Source organism: Lissotriton vulgaris, chromosome 11 (assembly GCF_964263255.1).
Source record: "Lissotriton vulgaris chromosome 11, aLisVul1.2, whole genome shotgun sequence".
In the NCBI taxonomy this organism is placed as follows: domain Eukaryota; kingdom Metazoa; phylum Chordata; class Amphibia; order Caudata; family Salamandridae; genus Lissotriton; species Lissotriton vulgaris.
This window is the reverse complement of record NC_141699.1, coordinates 863,453,130-863,480,767: the sequence shown is the minus strand read 5'-3', so window position 1 is coordinate 863,480,767 and position 27,638 is coordinate 863,453,130. Positions and strand designations below refer to the sequence as shown.

Here is a 27,638-nt window from a genome sequence, read left to right as displayed (position 1 = left end):
CACATTACAATTACCATATGGGAAGAGTGGGCATGGCTACCTCATAAGGAAGGATATCTTTTTTTGATAACCAATTTCATTTAATTTTTACAGTCAACAAACTGAACAAAGTGTCACTGTGTTACAATGGTCATTTCAGCATAATCACGTAATTTTCTGCCATTGGGCAGACCCGGGTATGAGCTGGCTGGATCCCCAGTCCCCCCTCCCACGTCCTCCGTGATCAATCAGCCTGACAGTTCTAACCACTTGCCCCATATTTGCCCGGGCTTGGCCGGACAGCCCCTTGCCTCGTATAGTCTTTTCCTGGATGACACACTAGTCGACCCCTTTGCGTCATTTACCGAGGGAGGGAGCTGCGGAGTCGTTCCATGCTGTTGCACTGTCTCTTTTGGCCACCAATTTGGATGTACCCAGGAGTAACTTGTCTGTGCGGGACCCATCCAACCCAACCATCACCCACAGGAGACTGGCAAGAGGACTGAACCTCCCAACCCATGATGTCACTCAGTTCTATTATGATCGGCCTCCAGTACCTGGAGAGGGTGAGGCAGGACCAAGTCATATGGTAAAATCAGCTGGCTCTACCCCACAGCATGGGCATTCTGGAGATGGGAGGAAGCCCGCTTTATGGAGTCTCAACAGGGTGAGATATGCACAGTGGAGATAGTAAATTTGAATAAGCCGGAGCCTAGCCGATATGGTTAGCACCCCAGAGGCCATTAGTGCATCCTCCAATCATCCTCCTCTAAGGGGTAGACCCATTGTTCCCATCGGGCCCTAAGGGACGCTAGTGTGGATAGAGTGTTGTTTATCAGTGAACTGTAGATTTGGGATATTCCTCCCTTTCCTAGGTTCCCCATGAGGAGTTTAGCTTCTAGAGGACTGAACTCTGGGATTGCCGTGTGGTGAGGAGTGTGGAGGGCGAGAGCGTGGCACAGTTGAAGGTACTTATAAAATTGACTGGGCTGTAGGGAGTATGCTCGCTACAGCTCTTGGAAGCAGGATACGTGCTCACCTTTCCATATGTCTCCCAAGCGAGTGACCCCAATCAGAACCCACTTGTGAAACCCTGTTAGTGTCCCAACCTCCCGCAGCCGGTGCCATGCCAGAGGAGTGTCTGTACTGCGAGTTTGCCTCCCTACGGAGTGTGACTCTGTGCAGACCGCCATGCTAGGAGAGCTGTCCGGGTAACTGCTGGCAACTTGTGTGAGATTGGTGCTCCATATAGCATGGTTTGGATCTGTGAGAATCGAAGGCTTTCTAATTCAAACCGATATGCCGGATCCGACCATCCACCAATGAACCAGTCATGGATCATCAGGAGGTGGGTGGCCAGATAGTATAAAAAAGGGTTTTCCATTCCCATTCCCCCTTCATATAGAGGCCATTGGCAATGTGACAGGGTCAAGCTTGATTTCAGCCCCTCCCCCCCGCCCCCCCCCAGAGGAAAGACGTAGTTATTCCAGCAAGCCTACAGAACCAACTGCGGGGGAGGTGAAATGGGAGATTCTGAGGTACATATAGGAGACGAGTGAGGAACATCATCTTGAAGAGGGCAATCCTACCAAGGAGGTTGAGTAGGGGGACATGGCCAAGAAGCGGACCTAGATGGCTGCGCGGCATTGAAGCTCTGCCAGCTATCTCAGCCCAGAAGTCATTATCCCCCACTTCCATGGCAGCTATCATCAAGTCCTTCATGCCGCCGGACACCTAAGAGGCTCCTGAGCCCGGCGCTGCCCTCCGATCCCGTAGCGGAGACTCCACTGCCAAATTCCTCGCAGGGGTGCAAGTAGCGGTCTTAGCGGCCCGGGTTGGCGGCCGCAACACCTCCACTCAACCTCGACTGCGGCAAGAGTCAACCCTGCGGGAGCCACCGGACAACCTACGGGATGCGCCACAGCGGTGAGTGCTTCAGGCGAAAGAGTGCCCATCCCTTCTTACATTTGCGGTAGCAGGCCTTCGTGGTGCACTGATCATGGCCTCGCTCTCCCCAGCAAACCGGACAGTCACTGTTCACCATTTCCATAGCCCGAGGGGCCAGGGCCTGCGGGTGAGCCCGGGAAAAGACCGCTGGCCGCTAGACGCCATCAACGGGGATGAACTGAGAGCTGCCAGACAGATCCTCCAACCCAGAGCGCGGCCTGCATCACGTCCTCATTTCAAAGCTCCCACTCCACCACCAGGCCTCCATTTCCTGCCGGCCGGGCTGTGCAGGGCTCCACCGCTGCAGTCAACTTTGGCTACCCGCTGACCAGGATAACTGACATTATGGCACTGCGGCCCTTGTGACTCGCCCCATCCTGCTTGTGCTGCTCTTAATCGTGGTACCGCTTTGTATGCCCCAAGTTGGCAGGGTATGCCTAGACGTGGGTCCCTTGCTCACTTTGCCACTGGATTCACGATAGCCTGGCTGATGCTGGTTATGAACCCAAATCCGGTCCCAGGATGCTTGTTTCCGGTCCAGAGAAGACATGGCTTGGCAGTTCGGGCTGGACTGTTCCCATGGGGCACAGGGTCAAGACTGATTTGCATATGGCAGGGTTCAAACTGGAATGGCATGGTGAGCAAAAAATGATGGATTTAGGCCCAGATCTCTGTACTGGGGTGAATGTATGACATTGTTCTGCATTCTGTCCATCAACTGTTGTTTTTGCATTTGTCACCCCGAGTGGGACGGGTATGCTCAGATGTGAGTCCCGTGCACTCCATGCCACTGGAATCAAGCTATCCTGGCTGATGAGGGCTGAAAGCCCGAAACCGGTCCTAGGATGCTTGTTTCCAGTCTAGGGAGGACCTGGCTGGACTGTTCACATGGGGCACAGGGTCAAGACTGATTTGCATATGGCAGGGTTCAAACTGGAATGGCATGGTGAGCAAAAAATTATGGATTTTGGCCCAGATCTCTGTACTGAGGTGAATGTATGACATTGTTCTGCATTCTGGTGGAATGAATTCTTAAATATGTTGCCATCAAAAATGAAGATTTTGAAGCGCGCAGTAGGTGCAACAATATTCGCCTTTTGGGTGTTATGGAATCTACAGCCACCGTCCGTCTAGACATTTTGTGGAATCGCTGTTGGCTGACCTGTTTGGTAAAGACTCCTTCACTCCTGACTTTGCTGTGGATCGGGCCCATCGTTCGCTGGGGTCGCGGCACAATCCTGGACTCCCTCCAAGGGCCATCATCGCGCGAGTCATTAATTATCGGGACCGCAACACAGCTCGGAGCCTTGCGAGGGAACGGAACTAAACCATTTGGCAGGGCTCCAAGTTATCGCTGTATCCTGACTTCACTATCATGGTGCAAGAGGCCCGCCGCAAGTACACTGGAGTTAAGTCAACCCTCAAGAACCTTGGTTTAAAATACGGTATGTTGTATCCAGCTTGACTGAGGGTGGACATCAATGGTAAGTCTTGTATCTTTGATAGTCCAACAGAAGTTCAGGAATTTTGTCATACTTGCAGGCGGAGCAACCAGGCGGTGGAAGACCAAGATCGTAACTCTCCACCACACAGTGGGTCTGATGCTAGCGTGGAACTTTTCTCAGGAACTGGGAAATTAAGCACTTCTCTTTCCATTGTTATGTAACTGTTTTGTGATACTGATTTACATTCTTACGAAACGGTCTTCAGTGGCTGGGTGCCTGGCGTGGCGTTGCCACATCCCCTTATGGTGTACACCTTGTTTGGGTTTTACGTTTTCTGGATGTACCACTTTTGTTTTTTTTAATCGCTCCACTGTTCAGTTGATTGGTACTTTCTATTCTACTGCTAATGTTGGCTGGGGGATGGGGGGTATTATTGCTCTCACGTAATAGTTGTATTTTCCTAAGGCTGTCCACTGTCACAGAAACTGTTCACTTGGAACCATCCTCAGTTGTCATGCATGTTACACCTTTAAAATGGCCCAGCTAGGTAATGTGGTGGGTCCCTCCAGTCTCTCTTTAATGTTGTGTAATATTTGGGGCCTCAATGATAACCCTAAGAAAAGACATGTCCTTCATTATTTACTCCACCATAACATTGATATTGCCTTCCCACAGGAGACGCATTTACCCAGATCAGATTCCACCGCTTTGCTTCTAGCTGGGGTTAACATAGGTATTTCACCAACTATAGCAACTATGGCAGGGGCACAGCCATTCTCGTACATAAAAGACTCCCCTTCAGCCCCAGCTCGATAGTGACTGACAACAAGGGTAGATACATCATTGCAGTTGGGTCAATATTGGGACACAAGGTCGCCCTAGTCTGCATCTACGCCCTGAACACCGACTCCCCTGATTTTCTTCCACGCTCTCTATTCGCAACTTGCGAAGTTGGGTCCCATGTCTTTTCTTGTGGGGAGAGATTTCAATCTGCTTCCCAACCCCGTATTAGACAGCACGCCCACTTCTCCCGACCTCAAACCCAACGCATACCGGGCATTATTGGACCTTTATGATCACCTTTCCTTTCTGGACATATGGCGCAAACGCAACCCCACCCACACTGAATACACGCACTATGCTGGCCAATACAACACATGGACTAGCATCGACTACTGGCCGATTTCCCCGGGTGTCTCCTGTTGGTTCCATTCGCTCACGACACTCCCGAGAACATACTCTGACCACTCTCCCGTACTACTTCACCTTCGTATACCCCGACCAGAGGGGTTTGAGTGCCAATGGCACTTTCCCAGCCGTGCCCTCCTTGATGATCTGTTTAACAATGAAGTGCTGGAAACCATTGAAGAATACTTCGCTATTAATACCGGCTCTGTAGACATCTGGGCTGTCCTGTGGGAGGGATTCATTAGGGGTGTCTGCATTGCCAAACATTCCGGAAGATTTGCTAGCAGAGTCAATCTCCAAAGCAGACATACTGGGTGCCTCTGAGGCCCTACGATCCTCCTCTGCCCCTGGGTTAGACGGTTTCACGGGAGACTTCTACAAGGCATATAAAGATCTTTCTGGCACCTCAACTTATTGAGGTATACGCAGAGGCCCTAGAGACCCAGATCCTTCCTCCTACCCTGCGAGAGGCCGTCATTATTCTCCTCCCCAAGCCAGGCAAAGATCAGTGACTTTGTGGGTCCTATAGGCCGCTGTCATTATTAAACATAGATTATAAAATCCTGGCTAAGGTTATCGCAATGCACCTGTCTCAATTGATGGAATTCATTATCTCCCCTGCCCACTTCGGTTTTGTCCCCCGCAGGTCTACATCGCTCAACCTACGGACTCTTTTCACAGTGCTCCACAGAATCAATCCAGATATCCCAGCTGCCGCCGTCTTACTTGACACGGAGAAGGCATTTGACTCCTTGGAGTGGCCCTTCTTTGTGTCGGTCATGCAGCGAATGGGCATGCCGATGGGTTTCAGTGCCACCACCTCCTTGCTCTATTGCCGCCCCACTGCACGACTCCGACGGAATGGCACGCTCTATCTCTCTCTCCTTCTCCCTCTCTCAGGGTACACGGCAGGACTCCCCCCCCCCCCCCCCCCCCCCATCTCGCCTATCTTATTCATCCTAGCTACGGACCCTTTAATTCGCCATTTTCAAGAAAAGCATTTACAGCATGGCTTACAATTTAACACTGGCCCGCTCCTGGTTCCACTTCATGCGGACACTGTTCTTTATGTAAGGGAGCCTCAGGTCAATTCAGAACCTCTCATTTGAGAAATAATCCGATTTGGTCGGTATTCAGGCCTTGGCATTAAATGGCATAAGTGTCATTTTCCCCTTGACTCCCAGCACCAAGCCCTGTGAGTGTGAATTCCCCCTGGAGTGGTGAACGGACTCCATAAAATACTTAGGCATTCATTTCCACTTTGACACAGCTTTAATCATACACCTCAATTACGGGCAAACAATCAGCTCCCTTGAAACGCAAATAGAGCACTGGCTGAGGTTGCCGTTGTCCATTGCGTGTAGAGTTGCGATTCTTAAGATGGTGGTCCTACCCACGTTTTTATATCTTTTTAACAACATCCTGATTTCCATCTCCAACCGCTTTTTTCTGACACTAAGATCCCTCCTTATTAGATTAGTACGGGGGGTAAACATGCTCCCCCATACATTCGGTGGCAGGTACTTCCACTCCGCTACGAGAGAGGGGGTTACTGAGTCCCAGATGTCCACTTATACGATCTTGTAGCCCATTGCAGCTACGCCTAAGCTTGGTACTACCCTGATGCTAGGATCCTGTTTCTTCGCCCAGAATCTGACTTTGTCTTGCCCGATACACTATCCACGGTGCTTTCCAAGGGCGTTTCCAGGGACCCAAATGACATTCAAACTGTGTCCACCACTAGCTGAACTTGGGAGAAGCTGAGGCGAGTTACCGGCACTGCCACATAGTATTCCACTTTACTACCGCTTCCTAATGTCCGATGGCTCTCAATAACAGAGGAGAAAGTGGTGCAGCGTACATTAACTAAATTTGAGAATACAAAACTGGGAGATCTATACCCTGATGGCCAAGCCTTCTTGGTGCAGGATGTTGACTGCTTCCCAGAGGCCACGTTTATGGACAGCTTCATACTGAATCGGGTGCATTCAGCTCTGCGCGCTGCGCTGCCTGGTTTCCCGATCAAGCCCGAATCGTTTGCCCCTCGGCCTCGGAATTATCTGCCCCTAATTCCCACCCTGGAAGTGGCTCTGCTGGGCTACGTGGTCAATTTTCCCAAAAAGGTGAGGAAGATTGCAGCCCTCAGTCTATTATTGGCCAAAAGATAGGTGGCTATTCATTGGGGCCGCAGGTCAATCCCCACATTGAAGAGCTGGATGGGCAGTTTGGCACCATGCAATACAAATAGCGAGATATATGCTACCACTCTACCCTCCTCATCTCGCCCCAGAGACATCTGGGGTCTATTCAAGGCATATGTAGAGTCACATCACAACCCCCTGTCATCCAACTAAAACAAGGCATATGGGGTGGGCTAACTGGTCCGTTGATTTACAACACATTTGATACATGGTATAGTGAATGTTTTAGTGTTGATGATTTATTTTCTACAATTCTGCTTTTGTGTCCATAGTACATTGGGTGTTATGGATGACAACTGGTCTGGTGGGCCAATCTCCTACATTGTAGGGTTGGGCGGGAATATGGGACTTTGTTTTTCTTCGCTATCGGGCGGGACTCTTTGATATCAAAGTGTATGATTTGTTTCCATCGCCTCGTTTAAGTACTACTCGCAAGTGCGAACTGTAACAGTGACTGATCATATTCATATTGTTTACATGTGAAAATGTATAAATAAAGTTTACATTTAAAAAAAGGAGGTTAAGTAGAAGAGATTGCCAATGCCTGAGGTTGTCTCCTGTAAGCTTCAGTAACTGGTCAACATTGAGGGTCCAGGTCAGCTCTGGGAGAAGGGCCTTCCCATATGCCGAGGTACTTAAAGGAAAGCTTCCGCAGGGGAATGATTGTTTACCAATCCACACACTCGCGTGAGACATGTAACAGCACTAGATTAGGTTTGGCCGGGTTGAGATGCAAGCCGGGCGCTCCCCCGAAGGATGGGAGAGTATGGAGACATCTCAGTAAGGATCAGCCAAGAAGAGCACGACATCGTCCGCATACAGAGCAATCCTGTCCTCGTGGGAATCGTGCCAGTGCCATCCCTTTATCTACTGATCTGCACGTATGATACAGGCCAAAGGCTCTATCGCTAGAGCAAATAGGAGTGTGGAGAGGGGCTCCCGTGCCGGGTTCCCCTTCTGATGGGGAAGGCGTTAGATAGTGCCCCATTTACAAGGACCATGGCTGCCGGGTTGGAGTACAGTACCCCCACCAGCTTACGATAGTGAGGGCTGAGGGCCGTTCTCTCCAGCAGACTCCCAAGTAGCTCCAGCCAACTGTATCAAAGGCCTTTTCAAAGTTAAGTAGTACTAAGGCTAAGTATGGAGTGAGGAGATGGCGGTGGGCGAGGGCCACGTGGAGGCGTCTCAAGCAGTGCCTTGTGCTATGACTTGGCATGAAACCCCACTAGTCGGGGTGTACGAGGGTGTGTATTACCCGTTTTAGCCGGGATCGTAGCGTAGATTTTAATCTCCGTGTTAATCAGCAAAATTGGCCTGTAATTAGAGCATGAATCTAGAGGAGGGTCCTTTCTGGGTATAACCACAATGGTGGCTTTATCAGTGTCCGGGGGAACGGTGCCCTTCTCAAGCACCTCGTGAAACAGGGGGTGGAGCTGCAGGATCAGAGTTTTCCTGAACGCCGCATAGTATTCCGCTGGGAGCCCATCCGGCCCGGAGGTCTTGCCGATAGCCAGTGCTGAGATCGATTCTCCAATTTGTCTAGGGCCCTTGCGTCCTTCTCTGGGAGTTGCAAAAGGGGGACATTTTGCAGGAAGACAGAGCCAGTCTGTGGCATACGCGGGCGGTTCACTGTGTAAAGCTCTGCATAGTAGCTCGCAAAGGCCTGTGCCATGTTAGTGGGGGCGCGGAGGACCCGTCTTTGAGGGCTCCGAATATTGGGGACTATCTGGTTGGCAACGGGATGAGTGGCCAGCCAGTGGAGTAATTTGCCATTTTAGTCGCCTCAACCATAAACTTGTGCCGCGGACAACCGCCAAATCATTTTAGCAGTTTCAAGAGAGATAGTCCTGATCTGTACTTGCACTAAGCGAAGCTGCCAGCGATCTGCCTCTGTGTTCATCAAGGCAGTTGTTCTTCCAAGACGGAGGGCCCTACCCTCCAGTTGGGAGAGATGACTGTCCTGGACCTGTTGCCTGTGTTTGAGGAACCCTTCGGCATACCCGCGGATCATGGCCTTACCGCCTTCCACAGCGTACACTGAAGTTGGACTGTGCCCTCATTAATGTGGAAGTATTGTTTCAGTTCTCCCTCAACTGTTTGCCCTTACTCTCGTTCTTGGAGGAACAAGGCATTCAACCTCTTTATTGGACATAGAGCGTCCGTTGGGCCCCCTATCTGCAGTAGGAGCGGGGAGTGATCTGATACGCCTCGAGCCAGGATCTGGATCTCAGTAACTGACCTACAATTTGGGGCGGGCATGAAGATGAGGTCAATGCGAGAGTGGGTGTGGTGGGAGGCCGAAGTAGGTGTGTAGTGCACTGTTCTGGGATGCCAGGTTCACCAGACGTCACAGAGGCCCAGTTTGGAGGACCAGTCTCCGAGATATTTAGCCCCTGTTTTCCTACAGGAGGATGGTGGGCCCGTGGCTTCTTTGGCTGGGTCAGGGACAGCATTGAAGTCACTCCCAATCACCCTCAGTCCCTGGGGGAGGAAGGATATGTCTCCACCGCTGCGTGAAGGGTAGAGTCTAGGCTTGCTGGTGGAGCATATATTGACATCAAATTGATGGGTGCATCCCAGAGGGTACCTATGAGGGTGACAAAATGATCCCGAGAGTCGCTTACTGCGTCGGCCAGTGTGAAGGGAAGGGAGTGCCTCAACAGGATCGCCATACTGCGAGCTCCTTTATACCACGCCCTATCAAATCCCTGACACGCCAAAAAGGGGCACCTATTTCCCATTAGGTGTGTCTCCTGCAGTAAAGGACATCTGGGTGAATCCTCTGAGCATACTTTAAGATCGCAGTCCATTTAATTTTATATAATTATCTGTTAACGTTCCATACGAGGACTTTAAGGGGTTCTGCCCCGTTATAGGGCTGTGATATTATGGTAGGGTTGTGACATATGCAGTCGGAGGTCCAGGGTGCTCAGCTGTTCCAAAGGGGTATGCTCACCATCTGGGCTGCACAGGGAAGCTTCATGGAGATTATACACTGTGTTGCAGAGAAACAGATGAAACTAAAACTAAGTAATAGTAGGGAGAACATTCCCTATCCCAAATCCTACCCCACCCTCCACTTATCCAAATTAAGTATCTGTCGTACAGTGAACAAAGACTAGGAGTATGAAGTAATTAACTACGGTAGAGTGGAGTAGGTCCATGCGTTGGACTTTTCTTCTATTTAGGATTCACATTCCTCCAGTGTAAGTCATCATTGCAATTAATACAGAAGATCAGATACGGGGGCTGTGTGATAAGTCGGTTTCCTCGGAACTTGCCCCTGGAGAGTCCATGGAGCGCACTTGGGGTATCGGGTCGGGTCCCTCATCGCTCCTCCAGAGGCTCGCCAGTTCCTGTGATCTTGACAATCTGTTCAGTCCTCAAGGGGATCTCGCAGGCGAGAGTTCGTGCCATGGATATTGGGCTGCCTGCAGGATCCAGTGTGCCTCGCACGGGTGCCCGCCATTGCTCCCACCTGTAATCCCCTCCGGGGCTCAGAGGGTTGGTTGCCCGTCAGCGGGCAGACTGGGCTGTCCTCAGTCAGCCAGGTCCATGCTGTCAAAAAGTGTTACTTGTTCTGGATTATTACCTTGAGGCGAGCCGGGGAGAGGAGTCTATTTCAGGTCGAGAGCCTGCAATTTCTGTTTCACTTAGGTGTATGATCTTCTTGGCGCTTGCACTTCCCTTGTGTAAACGGGGGGGGGGGTAATCTTGATCTTCACCGCGTTGTGGAACAGCCCTGACCGGGAGTGGGCTTCCTGAAGAATGGTTTCATGGTCCTTAAAATCCAGGATCTTTGCTATTACTGGCCGGTGCGGGCTCCAGATGGCGGTCTGGGGCAAGCGACTGGTGGGTAGTCTCCACCACAAACCACGTCGACAGGGAGTTTGGGGGCATCCAGGATTTGATCCAGTTTTTGATGAAGGTGTTCATTTGCGGTGGTTCTGTCCCCTCGGGAAGGCCCACCAGGCACAAATTATTGAGACAAAATCTGTTTTCGGCATCTTCAGGTCAGCCGTGTGGGACAGGGGCTGCATAACTTGCGTCTTCAAGGTGGAGACGTTATCCTCAACCTCAGAGATGCGGGATTCAGTTTCAGTGATGCGGGTGGTTGCATTACAGAGATCCTGCTGAATGAGGGCCATATCTACTCTCACCGCTCCGATCCTTGTCTCCATCGACTCGACAGGTCTTGATGGCCTGCAGGATGGTGGCCAGGTCCCCATTTGAGTGAGCTGTCATACTACGTGTTTGTTCTCCATGTCCGGGGCCATTGACTGTGTAGTGCTCCATTCGAGTCTGATTTGATGAGGGTTTAGTACCCATTTCCTTTCCCATGGCTGGGTGGTCATGCCGCGAGCGGGCCCGGTCTCCCTAGTCCTTAGGCATTCAGGCTTTGGCGACGTTGGGTTGTTTCGCTGTGGAGGGGGGGGGGGGGGGGGATCATGCGGTCTTCAGCTGGGTTCTGGCGGGATGTCTAAAACGGGGCGCTTGGATCTTTGAGTCCACCCACTCCCGTCTTCTTCCATGTTAGGGGTGCTAGTAATAGATGAGTCCCATCATGCTGGAGTGGAAACTAGGGGGCGGGGGGGGGGCTTCGCAGGTCCATTCTAGGACTCAGTGCCCCCCAGTTATTGTCCCAGTTAATACTGCTAACCCCCTCCACTGGGTGCCTTCAGTTCTGTATATCTGTCTGCCAGTTGGGGAGTGCCAGGTGCCGCTCTCTTCTGCTGCCAATGGGCGGCTGATGCAGCCTTTGTGTTCTTTGTGGTGCCTCACTCCCGTGAGGGGTCTCAGTTTGAATGCAGTGTCATTGGGTGCCGTCCCCCCATCAATGCCATTACCGGGAGGCAAGGCACAGTTTTCAAGCCCAGACTCTCCCTCTATGTAGGACTCTATACCATGGGTTTGCAGTGGTAGGGTCCATGTCCGGGGGGGTGGGGGGGGGGGGGGGGGGGAACCGCCCACCGCAGGGCCCCAGCACTCACCTGGAGCTGGCAGTGACTTAGGTCGCTCCCCCGCCGTCTCCTGCCGATCGCAGGCCGGTTACCGCAGATTAGGTTTCCCGCTGGTGGCAGCTCCGCAGCCGGGGGTAGCTGCCAACTTGGAGAATCTTGCAACGGGAGGTTTCTCTTTCTGAGGCATCGGTGCTGTGCAGCGCGTGCCTCTGTGGACCCCACCAGAATGCCATCTTAGTTCAAGCCAGGTTGCCTCTCAGTGCGCCACCGCCAGTCTTGCAGGTCCCACATGTGGTTAGTAGTCTCAAGGCTATTGCGGGGAGGGTGTCTTAGGGTTAGAGATGCCCCTGCTGAAAGGATGACACTTGAGGAGTAGGAAGATGAAGGCGGATCGGAGAAGGTCCAGAGCACTCTTAGAGTGCGACCGCCATCTAGGTACACGAAGCCACGCCCCCATAAGGAAGGATATTACCAGGCACACCTGATTCAGCACCGCCCTGATTTGCTCAATGAGACCCCCGTAAGGTATTGCACATTACAGGATGTGGGAATATATAACAAACAGCCAATAGCTGATGAGAAAGAGAAATTCTCATCAGGATGGAACACAACCCCACTATGTATATTTAACACAATTTTAAAGACCTACTAGTAAAATGTGCCAATTTCTGAACTGTCCAAAGTACGCTGGCACCTTGGTTGAAGTCTGTTGAAGGTTAGTTCAAATCATCGCATAAGCAGGATTTTGGGTAGACCATACTACAAAAACATCCCATCCCCTAGCTCCTCCTTCTCAGAGAGGGGATGTAGCCCGCACTGTGACTAGGTTCGCAATGCGAGGAGGTACCCAATGATGAAACATGCCTTCCACTGGTGTGTGAGGGATACCGTCCCTAAAAGGGATTACCCCGCACTCCTTCCCATTTCACTTTAGACCCAGGGGTGCTTCATTGTGTTGTTATGCTTGACATACTGCCATTGACAGTCAAGGGTTGCACTAGGCCCAGTTTGTAGATTTACAGTATGACAACCCAGGGACATCAAAGGCAATCAACCCCACACCAAACAATTGAGGCCCTGTAGCTCATGTTTCCCTGAGCTCTCAAGGTAGTCTCATAACTTTTTTACCTTCTGCCACTTCTCACTTTTTAACAACCTCTGCTGCCACTTCAGTAAGAAGAATCATCAACGATTCCTTATCTACCGGAATATTTCCAGAAGATCTCAAAAAGTCACACATACGTCCTTTAGTGAAGAAAACAAACTTGGACCCGCTGAACCCTGACAACTACAGACCCATTACAAATTGACCATTCCTGTGCAAACTGACAGAAAGAGCAGCGTTCTCCCAGATGTCACAATTCATTGAAGAGAATGACATACTTTCAGACTTCCAAACAGGATTACGTCCAGGAAGAGGTACTGAATCTGCCCTCCTTGCCAGCTGGGATGACCTGAAGAATACAGCAGACCGCTCCTGGGTAGCTGCACTACTTCTCTTGGACCGCTCGGCTGCCTTTGACACGGTTGGTCATGACACTCTGAAACAAAGACTCTATGAAGCCGGCATAGAGGGAACTGCTCTGGACTGGACAGTGTCCTACTGTCGAAACAGAACTAATATCATCCATACCCCATCTTTCTCGTCCAAACCATACTCCACAAAAGCAGGGGTACCTCAAGGCTCTATCATCTCTCCCATGCTTTTCAACATCTACATGAAGTAATTACCAGTACTGATCAATCAATTTCACCTCACGTGCTATAACTATGCAGATGACATGTAAATACTTCTTCAACTGGATTGCCCCAAAGACATTTGAAAATCCCCAATTTTCATGTCTCAGAGCCGTGGATGACTTGGAGCCATCTCAAATTGAATGCTTCCAAAACAGAAATACTCACATGTGGCGATTGGAAACATTATGACCCGCTTGCCGCCTGGCCTGATTGACTGGGATCACCGCCTTAAGTATTGAAGGAAGTAAGAAACCTTGGAATGACCATGGACTCCAAGCTATCGATAAATGCTCAAGTGGACAAACTAGCAAGATCAAGCTTTGTCACTATAAAACGCTGCGACTAATTTTCCCTCATTTGGGATTTCCACACAAGGTCCAAGCTACCATCTCCCTTATTCTATCCAAACTTGATTACGCCAAAAGCCTCTACCACATCACCTTTAACAACCATGAAAAGACTACCACAGATTCAGAACTCGGCTACCAGACTACTCTTGCATATCAAACCACAAGACCATATTTCACCTGCCTTGAAAGCCCTGCATAGGTTACTGGTTGTCAGAAGATCCACGTTCAAGCTACTTTGTATCACCCACAAAGCAATACATGTAATGGGACCGCTCTTCATCCGGAATAAAATGACCAAACACATTCAACAAAGGAACCTCCGCTCTAAAGGGGCATCTCGCCTCAAAATCCCAAGATACAAGAAAAAACAAGCATTAAAAATACAATATGTCTCGCCTTTGATTAAGTTAAAGGCATTTGCTTTGCTAATGGTATTGCATAGCAAAGCAAATGGCTTTAACTTAATGAAAGGCAAGACCTATTGCATTTTTAATGCTTAAATGAAACGTATGCAGTATAATATGTCACACTTTGTAATTATGGTGAACAGGTTGTGGCTGCAGAATTGCATAATTCAAGTAGTCCGGCCTATAACGTTCACGAAGGAAAGGCACTCTGAAAAGAAGCGTGAGAGGGAACCAGATGAGTTTTGGGAGCTGGTTTTGGACGGGTGGTGACGGTGAGTGTTGTGGAGGCATGGGGGGATAACATATGTACCACAAACATAGGCTGAAGGTCCTTCCTCCTCCCAAGGGACTTCCCTCATAGCCTCTTGTCTATATGGCCAACTTTAGCCAGACCCCCGTGAGAGGGGGCCGCCATCTTCAAGGGCTATGTGTTACCGCAGAACTGCTACTTCAAAGGACGCTGAGATTTGGAGACACGAGGGTAACACCGGAGACCACGTTGGGAGTTGGGTTGCTAGAACATCTGGGAACATTGCAGACTAAAAGGGCCAGTTGACCTTTCTTACCTGTTGTGCATTAAAAAGGTGCCTGCGATAACAACATTGTAACAGAACATATAAGATCAACATTTTCTATCAGGAAGAATAGGTGTGCATCGCCTTATGCCACTCCTGTGGCACCTGCAGGAATATTCCAGCCATCCATCTTGGGCAGGAAGTAGATTTTTGTAAACTTTTGTCACGCTGTGCTTCTGCGAATGCACAGAACCTGCATTGGACGGGTGCACAAAGTGTGAATTGTGAGCCAGTAGAAGTTGTCACATTTCCCCCACCCACCACAACAGCCCCCTCCCTAAAATATCAACCCCTTGAAACACATTAATGAACTTGCAACATCTTTTAAATAAAGTTCAACAGAACCTCTCCAGGTGATTCCTCCCAGGTACACATGTGCCTCTGAGGAAACTTTGACTTTACATTTTTATGTGATTTCACTTGACAGTCCACTCACTGACTGGCATGTCACCTCTCAACTAGGGCTGGGCGTAGTTTGCCTTGCGCCACTACGCACACTACGCAGAATGTTGGAAAGAATGTGTGGAAAACGAGGGCACGTCCTGAGGGTCCGTTTGCCCAGGACAGGGGTTCCTCGTGCCTGGACAGGCTCTCCAATCTCCCCAGCCTGGCTGGGTTGGAAAGCAGGGACCGACCCCGAGGCCTGGGTTTGGGAGCCCCTGTCCTGCGGCCTGCCAAGAGTTCATCTGCCTTGGACAAGGGTCCCTGGTGCAGAGCCCCGGAGAACTGCAAGGCTCCATGGGTCCAGGGCAGTCCTCCCATGGGCGGCTGGGCCCCAGGCGCGCTTGCGGGCCTCCCCATGCCAGAGGCCCACTGTGGGGTTTCGGAGCCCCCCCGGAGCCCTGCAGCCCCGGAGCCCTGCAAGGGCAGGCGGGAGCCCTTCCGTGAAGGGTCAGGACAGTCAGATTGACGTTATTTTCGGTCTCGGCCATCTGATCGCACGCAATGCTTTCCAATGGGGCGACCAGATAGCCGTGCTTCCCTGGAAGTCCAGATGAAGGGCCATTCACCTCCCCGATCCCAGCGAGGGCTCCAGGAGGTCGGGCGCCTCTGCGCCCTGGGTCCCTTCCGTAACATGGTGTGCGCGGGTTCCCAGAAAGAGGGGTAGCCTTCCTCCGGATTACTAGGAGCAGGGTATGCCCGGACACCCCTCCCAGGCTGGCGGTTCTCTGCCGATGACCAGATGGGTTATGCCCAGACAACACCTCTCCTTCGTCTGGGGGGCTAAGGCCCACGGCATGGCAAAGTGCCCAGGAAAGGCTCCATTGGTCCTGGGCAGTCCTCCCCCGGGCGTCCAGAGCTCCCTCCTCCAGGACAACGGCGTGGTGGCAAAGTGCCCGGGACGGGCTTCATGGTTCCCGGGCAGTCCTCCCCCGGGCGTCTGGGGCTCCCTCCTCCAGGCCAACAGCGTGGCAGAGGGCCCAGGACGGGCTCCATGGTTCCCGGGCAGTTCTCCCCCAGGCTTCCTGGGCTCCCTCCTCCAGGCCAACGGCGTGGCAAAGTGCCCGGGACGGGGTCCATGGTTCCCGGGCAGTCCTCCCCCTGGGTCCCCTCTGTCACTCTGTGCGCGCAGGTTCAAAGAAAGAGGGGTAGCCTTCCTCCAGATTACATGGGGCAGGGTATGCCGGGACAACCCTCCTGGGCTCACAGCTCTCTGCCGGTGACCAGATGGGCTATGCTTGGACAACACCTCTCCTCCGTCCAGGACGGGCTACGGCCCACAGCATGGCAAAGTGCCCAGGACGGGCTCCATGGGTCCCGGGCAGTCCTCCTCCGGGCGTCTGGGGCTTCCTCCTCCAGGCCAACGGCGTGTCAAAGTGCCCGGGATGGGCTCCATAGTACCCGGGCAGTCCTCCCCCGGGCGTCCGGGGCTCCCTCCTCCAGGCCAACGGAGTGGTAAAGTGCCTGGGACGGGCTCCATGGGTCCTGGGCAGTCATCCCTCAGGCGTCCGGGCCCGAGAGCTACAGTGGTCCTCCCCATGCCTGAGGCAAAGCCGGGGTTCCCCGAGCCCCAGAGCCCTGCGTGGGCAGGCGGGAAGGCTTGTGGCTGGCAGATGGGAGTCCTTTCGGTCCCAGCCATCTGGTCGCACCTGACCCCCTCAGCCATCTGGTCGCACCCAATGCTTTCCAATGGGGCGACCAGTTGGCCGGGATTCCCTGGAAGGTCTGATGAGGGGCCATTTGCCTCCCCGATCCCAGCAAGGGCTCCAAGAGGTCAGGCACGTTCGCGCCTAGGGTCCCCTCCGTCACACTGTGCGCTCAGGTTCCCAGAAAGAGGGGTAGCCTTCCTCCAGAATACTAGGGACAAGGTACTCTAGGACCCCTCTAGGCCTTGCAGTCCTCAGTCGGCAGCTGGACGGGCCAGGATGCCGCCCCAGCCCTGGGTCCGTCCCTGGGTCTGCCGCGTGGCTGGCTGCCCTGGATGTGGTCCGGTGGGCTCAGGGAGACTCTCCCTGATGGGCTGGATCCAGGGGTCCCGGGGAGGGCGGCCTCCCCACCCAGGGCTCCGTAATTGGTCCTGCCGAGTGGCAGGGTGCCCGGGACGGTATCCGGATGGCCCGGCGAGGAGGCCTCTGCGCCTGGGAGCCCTGGCTGGGTCCCGAGGCCCCAGTCGGGCCCCGGGTCGGGTGCTCCGTCCCTGGGCCAAAGTCCCCCGGTCTGCCGAACTGCCAAAGGCCTGGGACGGGGTTCTGTTGTGGCCGGGGAGCCTCCCCTTGCTTGGCTGAGTTCAAGAGCTCCAGTCGGGGCCCCCGAGGGCCCTGGGAAGGGCGGCCTCGCCACTCCAGGCTCTGTCCTTGGTCCAACTGCGTGGCAGGGCGCCCGGAACGGGGTGTGGAGGGCCTGGGGAGGCTTCCCCTGCGCCTATGGGCCTGGGAGCCCCGGCTGGGTTCAGGTGCCCAGCCGGGCCACGGGTCGGGTGCTCCGGCCCTGGGACCGGTCCCCCAGCCTTCTGCACTGCCAAAGGCCCAGGACGGGGTTCTGTTGTGCCCGGGGAGCCTCCCCATGCGTGGCTGGGTTCAGGAGCTCCATTCGGGACCCCTGAGGGCCCCAGGGAGTGTGGCCTCCCCATACCAGGCTCCGTCCTCGGTCCTGCTGCGTGACAGGATACCCGGGATGGTGTCCGGCAGGCCCGGGGAGGCTTTCCCTGCGCCTCTCGGCCTGGGAGCCCCGGCTGGGTCCAGAGGCCCGACCGGGTCCCGGGTTGGGTGCTCTGGCCCTGGGCCCTGTCCCCCAGCCTGCCACGCTGCCAAAGGTCCAGGAGGGGGTTCCGTTGTGCCCGGGGAGCCTCCCCTTGCTTGGCTGGGTTCAGGAGTTCCATCCAGGGCCCCTGTGGGCCCCAGGGAGGGTGGGCTCCCCACCCCGGGCTCCGTCCTCGCTCCTGCCACATGGCAGTGTGCCTGGGACAGGGTGTAGAGTGCCTGGGGAGGCGTCCCCTGCGCCTATGGGCCTGGGAGCCCCTGCTGGGTTCAGGGGCCCAGCCGGGCGACGGGTCGGGTGCTCCGGCCCTGGGACCTGTCCCCCAGCCTTCTGCACTGCCAAAGGCCCAGGACGGGGTTCTGTTGTGCCCGGGGAGCCTCCCCATGCGTGGCTGGGTTCAGGAGCTCAATTCGGGACCCCTGAGGGCCCCAGGGAGTGTGGCCTCCCCATACCGGGCTCCGTCCTCGGTCCTGCTGCGTGGCAGGATACCCGGGATGGTGTCTGGCAGGCCCGGGGAGGCTTCCCCTGCGCCACTCGGCCTGGGAGCCCCGGCTGGGTCCAGGGACCCGACCGGGCCCCGGGTTGGGTGTTCTGGCCCTGGGCCCTGTCCCCCAGCCTGCCGCACTGCCAAAGGTCCAGGAGGAGGATCTGTTGTGCCCGGGGAGCCTCCCCTTGCTTGGCTGGGCTCAGGAGCTCCATCCTGGGCCCCTGAGGGCCCCAGGGAGGGTGGCCTCCCCACCTCGGGCTCTGTCCTCGCTCCTGCCACATGCCAGTGTGCCTGGGACAGGGTGTAGAGTGCCTGGGGAGGCGTCCCTCCAGGGACCCCACCAGGCCCCGGGTCGGGTGCTTCGGCCCTGGGCCCCGTCCCCTGGCCTGCTGCTCCACCAAGGGCCTAGGACAGGGGTCCGTCGGTCCCGTGCAGGCCTCCCCTGCTTGTCAAGGATTCAGCGGGCCCCTGGTCGGAGGGCCCGTCGGGTCCCCCTCGCAGCCTCCATGGCTGGGGCCCTGGGCCTCCGGTCTCCAATTCCCCGGCACCCGCTCACTCTTTCGTTGGGGCACAGAGTGACCAGATGGCTTCCCTTTCGTGCCCGACCATCTGGTCGCACCTTTCTGCCCGGCCATCTGGTCGCACCGATCCCCTCGGCCATCTGGTGGCACCGATCCCCTCGGCCATCTGGTGGCACCGATCCCCTCGGCCATCTGGTGGCACCGATCCCCTCGGCCATCTAGTGGCACCGATCCCCTCGGCCATCTAGTGGCACCGATCCCCTCGGCCATCTAGTGGCACCAATCCCCTCGGCCATCTAGTGGCACCAATCCCCTCGGCCATCTAGTGGCACCAATCCCCACGGCCTTCTAGTGGCACCAATCCCCTCGGCCATCTTTTTATCTCCGTCCTTGATAAAAGGTGATGATACATTCCCAACACCACACAGACAGCCACAGTCGCTTTTGACGGATCAATCTAGCATCCGACCACAGTTCAGAACAGGAATACCAATCTCCTGGCACTGCAAATCGCCAAGCGCTTCTTAACACGCGCTTGCCATTTGGGCATATCAAACAAGGTCATTAATCGGCTTACCTCTTCTTGAAGACTTGCATTAATATATTCAGATTAATTCATCAAACTATCTCTTTCTGGAGATTTATACCTCCATGCACACACCGATGACTTTCAGTGGGTACACTGAGCTCTAGGTATCTTCTAAGTGTAGCAGAATCTCGCATTAACTCAACAAGAGAAAGACACACCGTTTTATCATGGGATAGTCTCAGCAACTATCATAAATATTAGATTTATTCATTCAAATGTATTTTAAAGCTTTGCGTTTCTCCTTTTGGTAACTTCGTACTGATTCACTTAGGTCGGGAGGAGTGTAGCAGTCAGAGCCTAGCTTAGTCTACACACTATTAAATCTTGGATGACTGAAGCCTACCTGAAAAGAAACTCGACGCAAGTATGAATTCATTGTCGTCAAAGACAGCTCACTTCAATCATAGACTGGCGCAGTTCCATTCGTCTCGTCGGAGACTTCCTGTCCCTTGCCGCAAAGTTCATATCAACTTGTGCCACTCCTCAAAATATCCCTCCAACGTCTGAGAACAAGACTCTGCCCACACTTGAGGCTGGTCTCTTCCGCCTGGCCGCTCAGAAAAAAAAACTCGGGACTCTCCTCCACCATTCTGATTTCCCAGTTCTCTCTAACTAACCCCAACTGTGAAGACTTTATGAGCGGTACATTTGACTTCGATGTGATCTTTCTAATCTAAAACATTCTTTCAATGGTTAAGATAAGTGTTTTAATGGATTCTGACTGAGGTATTTTCAGTTTGTGTTTACTAGAGCCGACCGAAGTACGGACTGCCAAGATATTCGATTATGTATGTTCCAAAGTTCGCTTGTCTGTAACTGATGAATTTGATTTGTGCCAGATCAAAATGTTAAAAATAAAGTGTTGAAATAAAATACATTCTATCATAAATTTTTTAACGCGCACACCATGATATTGCACCTTCACTATGCTGTGTAATACACTCCACTGTCTTACATGGCTAGATGTATGCTACACAAATAAAATACAAAAACATATACAAGATGCAGTAAAACTGTCAAATTTGGCACGGAAGCCTTGATCATTGCTGCGAATGTGTACATGTGTCCGCTCATATTCTTGCTAAACGGTGTTCAGAGAAACACCATCACACTCCTAATTTAGCTAATATGGGCTTTTCCAGTAAAATGCACTGATGCTTCCACGTTTAAGAGATTCAGGAGTTTCGGTTATAGTCCTCCGTCTTTAGATCACTACATGGGTAGCATAATGTGGCAGTAGGCTCATCACAAGCATTAACAGCTTTCGGTAGCACTGAGCAAAGCCAGTCTATAACTATGAAATGCTAAATTGCCCGTGACAGAAAGGTCAAATTCACTTGACACATCAGAACAGTCCATGGTGCACCTAGACAACATTTGAATGGGCTTCCGTGATCAAACATGAGGAATCACTATATTTTGCCCATTATACACAAATAGCAGTAGTTGCAGTGCTCAGCATCGGACAGGAGTGTGATACGGGCACTTTGAATTGGTTTGGGTATTAGCGGTTATATTCCAATATGATTTAAACAGCCTAATAATTTCCTCTATTAAACAACATTAAATTATGCGTTCTTACTACTATTAGCCCTAAGGAGAATAACATTGTTTTAAGCATCGATTCGTGCGATTACCTGCGTGGGGAATTCGCGCGGGTTCGCCATAAAGGTGACCAATCGCCCGTTAAATACACGGACCGCCCGTCAATGCAGCTTAAAGTCCGTTCCCTGCTACTGCTCCTTCATTGAACGGAAGATAGTCGTCAGGAATTACAGTACTTCCGGGTTGTATGACAGCCAATCCCATAGCTGAACATTTTCAGTAAATCATCTGTGAGGGGAGGGGGAGCTCGTAATGCGACACCCCTGCCAATCCTGAAGCGCTGCACAAAATTCGGAATCGTTTATTGGCTGTGGAGTCTGCACGTGCGTCTTCGGTATATCAACAGACTGAGTACTGAGTACTGAGCGAGCAGTCTTTCACAGGATGGTAGACGATAAGCTCATCTTAGTGGAGTGTACTTCGTTTGCGGATGATTTTTTTTTATTTATTTGATTTCTATAGTGCATTTTGACATTACCCGAAGGTGTCAGAGCGCTGGAGCCAGTTGCGTTACAAGAGAAATGTGGTACATAAACAGGAGACTTCAAATGAACGGTACAAAAACACAAAATCCAATTTTAGCTGTATGTGTTGTCAACCGGGCAGTTAGAGTGGGTCCTTTCTTGGCCAGGCCTCGCTGCTTCCAGTGGCTGTTGGAAGGTACAAGGCTGCAAGCGAGCCTGGTCTAGAGGTTGGGCGAGGAGGTGGGCCAAGCCCACCCAAGGAAGATTCTAGCCCACCCAAGGCCACTCTAACGGGAAAAGCAAGACCACCACATACTTAGTATAAAGTTTAAGTGTAGGACACACGTAGTGAGTGACGCAGCGAGATTACCAGCTCGGGTTACTCATAAATTTACCATACTCACCTGGACCCATAAACATTCACACATAAGCCGATAATCACTGCTGCGATCAAGAATAACATATTTCTGCATGATGAATTTAGCTTTACACCAATTCTTACCAACCCTTATCACCTTGGTTCTGATGGAGCCAGGATTCGTACGTAACGCGACTTGCTTGTATTTAGTCCTCTTGACATAATGATAATGTACTAATTAACTGTTTCGTGTACTAATAATTGCATTACATGACACAACTGGTATCCGGGGGAAGCTTGACTATGTGCTTTTACTAACTATAATCAGCTTGCACTAAAATGGCTGCTGCTACGCAGGATTTCCTACTGCGCATGCGTCTGTCATACTCCCGTGACATGACGTCTTTCTCAGCTTGCAGGGAAACTTTCGCTTCTGCGCACTAGAACTAAGATGGCTGCTCTGTGATACAGCATGCATGAAGCTTGCATTGCTGCTTTTGCTAAGCTGTTCATTCTGCTAATTTCTAACACAATAGTTAAATATAAAATAATGGGAATAGAGTAGAGATAAGTGGTATACAGTGCATTTATTTAGTCTTGTTCTAAAACTGTTTCTTTTCTATTCTTTCATGCAATCGTGCTTCTGAGGCTGAAATGTGTCCGATACTCCATTTTGAAACCCACTGCACTCCATATTGAAACCTTTGAGCCTGCGCACCAGAGTCCGAAAACCATCAAGTCATGGCATTGAATGAGTGCCAGGGACAGTCTTGACCGAGATGCGCCTAGGAACCTCACCTCCTGAACTCTACGGAGGAAGCTAAATTGTCAAATGGACTACTTTGTAACCAATATTGATACATTCACTGCTGGGTGGAATAAAACATGCATGGGAAAATAAAATTGATGGGCAGGAACGTTAAATGAAAATTCCTAGGGAAAAGTTTCTTTTTAGTATGGTGTGATGACATCTTCCCGTCTTTTAGCCAATCAAATTTGGGGATCCTTACACTTGCAACATTGTGGGGTGGGACACTGCCCTGGAAAATAGTATAACTAGAGTAGGCTGAGCTAGAGAAATTTGTCCAACTTGTCGGAATAGCTGACCTGTCACCGACCCAACGCACTCAATAGGTAATCGGGAGCAGAGGTGCTGGCGAAGCACTCTGTCAGAAGATTCGGTAACCCAATCGGGGTTCGGGAAGCTGGGTGCTGGCGAAGACCTCTGTCAGAAGATTTGCTGACCCAATCGGGGTTTGACTGTTAGCCGCAGAGAGGGCCCAACGCAGGCCTTCGTCCCTTTAGCTGTGGGTGCCAGTTCTAGCTTGAGGTGGTCCTGTCCTGATCCAATTTGGCCCATACCTGTCCTGCTTCTGGTCTGCACCTGTTCCTTCCTGCTGGCACCTGCATCACCTGTTCCTTCCTTTTGGTACCTGCATTCTTGGGTTCTGTCCTTTGTCCCAGCCCATGGCCAGGGTTGATCTCCACTTCATTCTAGGTAAATATTAGATGTGAGTATGTTTTTGTATGTTTCCCTTTTCTCTCCCCTTCCTCTGTTTTAATGCCAAAATTAAGTCTCACAACTGCTTTGCATATTATCGTTTTCTTAATCATTTCTATAATTGAGAGGTCATTGATGAATTGTATATGGACTATTACATTTAAGAATTTACATAGATAAAAAAAGGTTACATCTTTCCCGAGTCTGTAGTCATTTAAATCAGGAAATGTTATTTTGTTACCTATTTTCTTGCTAACTCCCTTTGATCCAACAGGTCTCTAGGTTACCGGTGATAAGGATTGGTAAGTCAATGGTATAGGACCTAAAGTAAAAATATAAACTTGGTAGAGTAGTAATTTTGTAGTGTGGGGTTTTATCTGTTCAAAGTGTGAATGTTATGGGCCCAGGTGAGTATGGTAAAATTATGAGCAGGGTAAATCCCCACGCTCTATCAGTTTCTTTTGGTAGCAGCATGATGGTTAGGGTTTAGTTAAGATAGGTAGTTAGTCGTAATTAGTTGGTTAAAATTTTATTTGCGTATTATTGATTGCATTGATTTATGTATGAACCAAAATGTGTTCGTACCTGTTATATGTCTTGTCTGGAATCCCTGGGGGCAGAATATCGGGTGGTAAATGGAAGCCACACTGCAGTGAGGTCACTTGCCTAAGGAAGTAAGTGCATGGTTAGGGACAACCGGAAGCCCTTTTTAGGGACTTTCTGAATGAATGTGTGAATAATTGATAGCAAAGAGTTCGCTGGCAAAACTTTAGTGTGATATCACCTAGAAAGGGTCACACTGAAGGAGTAGCAGGTTCTTCTGAGCTTGATTGACAGCAAAGGGGTTCGCTAGTAAAACCTTGGCCTTATATCACCTAGAAAGGGTAAGCCCGAGGGAGTAACAGGTTCTCTAATGCTTGCGTGAAGGGTAGGCGAAAGAGATCTACTCGTAGTGTTTTGAAGAGTAAACGGAAGGGATTTACTCGTAGTAAGTGCAAATTATCTTTTCTTTGTATTTAGTCACTCAGGCACAGTGGCGAATGTTTTTACGTTGTGAAATTAATTACAATTTTGCATTGAAAAGTGAAAAGAATAGGTTGTCGTATTACCTTGCACAGAAGGGAGTCAGTTGCGGAGCTGCGCTGACGTCACCTAGAGCCGCACTGGTATTGGTTGGGACAGCGGGTGTGTAGCTGAGGTAATAATTGTAAAGGAGGGGTGAGCACAGGAGCGTGAGAACTCGTCTCACAGGAAAAGCAGCGCAACTATTGGCTGAGTCTAACTAAGTTCTAAATACTGATTGGTCATTGAAAATAAGAAAAGCGCTAGTATTGGAAGCCTTTTCGTAAACAAAATCGAGTGTTATCAGAAAAATAAAGCAGCGTAAAATTACATGTGGCACTTAGGATCAGCAATAGTAGGAAATAGACCTGATAGGAGATACTTAGGTTTTGCGCAAGAACAACTCAGAAAAAGAAGATATTATATAATGTACATAACCCCCTGGTACTATCATTAACCCTCTGTGATGTTAAAACTAGACGAGAGGAGGGACTGGTAGGCACTAACAAACTAGTCCCCAAGGACCAGGGTAGGAGGCTAAACTGGGCTAAGGTTGTACCAGTCACCTTTATGCAGGATCTTGGGACCAAGGTACATGCGGATATGGCAGTTTGTATAGATAGTTCAGCAGATGGCAAAGATATTATTAGTACCTATGTTGCCATCTGCTCACAAATTAGTCAGGACCTAAAGTCCAATAAGAAGTGGGAAGCATCGAACCATCCGAGGTGGTTTGACGAAAACTGCTCAAAAGCCCATAAAACACTACTGAAACAGTCGGACACAGTCGGACATACGCCGTGAGGGCAACGGCCAGCTTCAACTCACCTGTCCATGTCAGTGGGTTGCCACAGCTCTTCTCCAGCGCCGCGTGGGCAGCGGCAGCAGCCTCTTCCTCTCGCCAGACCGGGACCGGGTGATAGCGGGAAAACTACATATCCCAGCTGCCCCGGGGCCCGGCGCTCCATCGGTGACGCGAGCTCTGAGCCCGGAGGCGCTACAAAGCAGCAGCCCCTCCTACCGCCCGCGGGACTCGCACGGGCGTCGCCGGGCTAAGCCCGGGCAAAGGGTGGGCTGTCTGTGGCCGTCAGGGGTCGACAGTGGTCGGGTGGGCCACCCCCCTAGGCTGCTACAAAGGTGAGCTAATAAATGCTAACATGGGAAAATGCAATAATACTACCACAACCCAGTCCACTAAAGCTCCCTCTGTTATACCTGCCTCAATTGAAAGCATGCTGGAAAACGCTTTTAATTTAGTTACCACTGAGATAGCTAATACTGAAAGAAGAATGTCTATGGGACTGTCAAGTTCATACTTAGAACTCCCAGAATCCCAGCCAGCTTGTACGATTAATATTTTGCCACTTTCCCCAGTGGTCACAATTAACAGAACTGTCTTGCCGGCAACTACACCCCCTGTTTTATCAGCGGACAATAACGTTATTACCATCACTGACTCACAGCAAAATCCCACGGACCTCACTTTCATTCCCTCCTCGGTTCCTAGTGATAAGACACTCGGAGAGAAAAGGAAGAGAGGTGCTACTAAACCAACACCAAATAAGAGGAAACAACCACCACGCAACAAAGGGCAACCAACCCCACAGAGTATGTGGTCTCGTGGGAAAACCACATCCAGTAGGGGTCCTGAAAGAGAGATTGTACCCTTAATTGTCACTAATATCGCTACACTGCGATCCCAGATAATCGGTCTTACTGGCACTTGCTTCGGTTTGCTCCGGATGCTACGCAAGTTTCTTCCCATACTATCGGAAGATCACAGGAAGATAACGGTGCAGGCTATAATTGGTTAGAGAATGGATTATTCTAACATTCTGTATCTCGGCCTGCCGGAGTATCTGCTACAACGACTGCAGGTGGTCCAGAATTCGGCAGCACGAGCCATTTTTTGATTATCAAGCCGTGCTAAAACCTCGGGCCTCCTGCAGTCACTACACTGGCTCCCCATCCGAAGCGGATAATTTTTAAAGCCCTGACTTTGGCTCATAAAGCTCTTTATGCTTCAGGAGCTAAATATTTACAAAAAAGGGTAGCTTTCTACCATCCCACAAGACCCTTGAGGTCCGGGTCTTTGTTCCTTGCCGCGGTCCCTCGTATCAAAAGGGCTCGCATAGGAGGCCGATCTCTCAGACTGTTGGCTCCGCAGCTCTGGAACACTCTGCCAGTGACTCTGCGCAGTACTTCAAATTTACTGACGTTCAGGAAGGGCCTTAAAACCTGGCTTTTTACTTCTTAGATATTAGTTTTCTTGGTGAGTCTGGATTTCCCCCCTTCTTTTCTGTTTTTTTATTTCTGTTATGTTGTGATACAGGTGTGCATCATAGCGCCGGGACACTCTTTGAGTAGCCGTGCGCTATACAAAACAAATATAACATAACATAACATACTGCCCCTTCAAGTTGTTAGCAAAACTCTGCCTGCACACAGACTGAGCCAACTATGGAAAGTGCTTCACAGGACAAACTAAATGGGAACTTGATTGAAACCATAGTAGATTCAATTTTTACACAAATGAAAAGTCAAATGGATAAACAGTTTAATATGATTTTTAAAAGACTGGACAGATTAGAATGCCTGGTGAAAAAGGAAGATGTAAAAAGAAAAGGTACTATTAGTATCGACAAGTTAAGGGGAGATGGATTCCTGAAAGATATGGAGACTGTCAATAGAGGCATTATGGGGGAAAGACCCACCTGTGGTACATTGAATACTAAGAGTATAACTAGGGACAGTGACACAGGGAGAAATCAGCTTCTACCATCACGGGATACTACTGTGGATAAACCATCTCAGACCGTGTTGCGTGTACCAGTTAGGCAGCCCTGTTCCACCGATGAGGTGGTGGGAGCCCCAATGGGATCTGCTTCTGGGAAACCGGGGAAACCAGAAAATGTTGTTTCCGACAACGGGTTAACCAATGTTACACGGCCCATAAAACAAACTGGCCCAGTCCTTCACTTGCCCCCGGAAGCCTGCCCTTATGTTTTAATTCTAGCAGCAGTCCCCCCCATTGAAAGAGGACCAAAGAGAGTCTTGGGT

The 27,638-nt window shown here is 51.1% G+C and overlaps 1 protein-coding gene across 1 annotated transcript in view; it reads right to left on the bottom strand.

Annotated features, from left to right (window-relative positions):
* Positions 1 to 21,382, bottom strand: part of STK25 (serine/threonine kinase 25) — a 444,535-nt gene extending 423,153 nt beyond the window's left edge. Inside the window, exon 1 of the mRNA XM_086944010.1 lies at positions 21,226 to 21,382. Within this exon, the coding sequence (XP_086800136.1) occupies positions 21,226 to 21,255 (30 nt within the window). The 5' untranslated portion in view covers positions 21,256 to 21,382. The remainder of the gene's footprint in view (positions 1 to 21,225) is intronic.
* Positions 21,383 to 27,638: the final 6,256 nt, after the last annotated feature.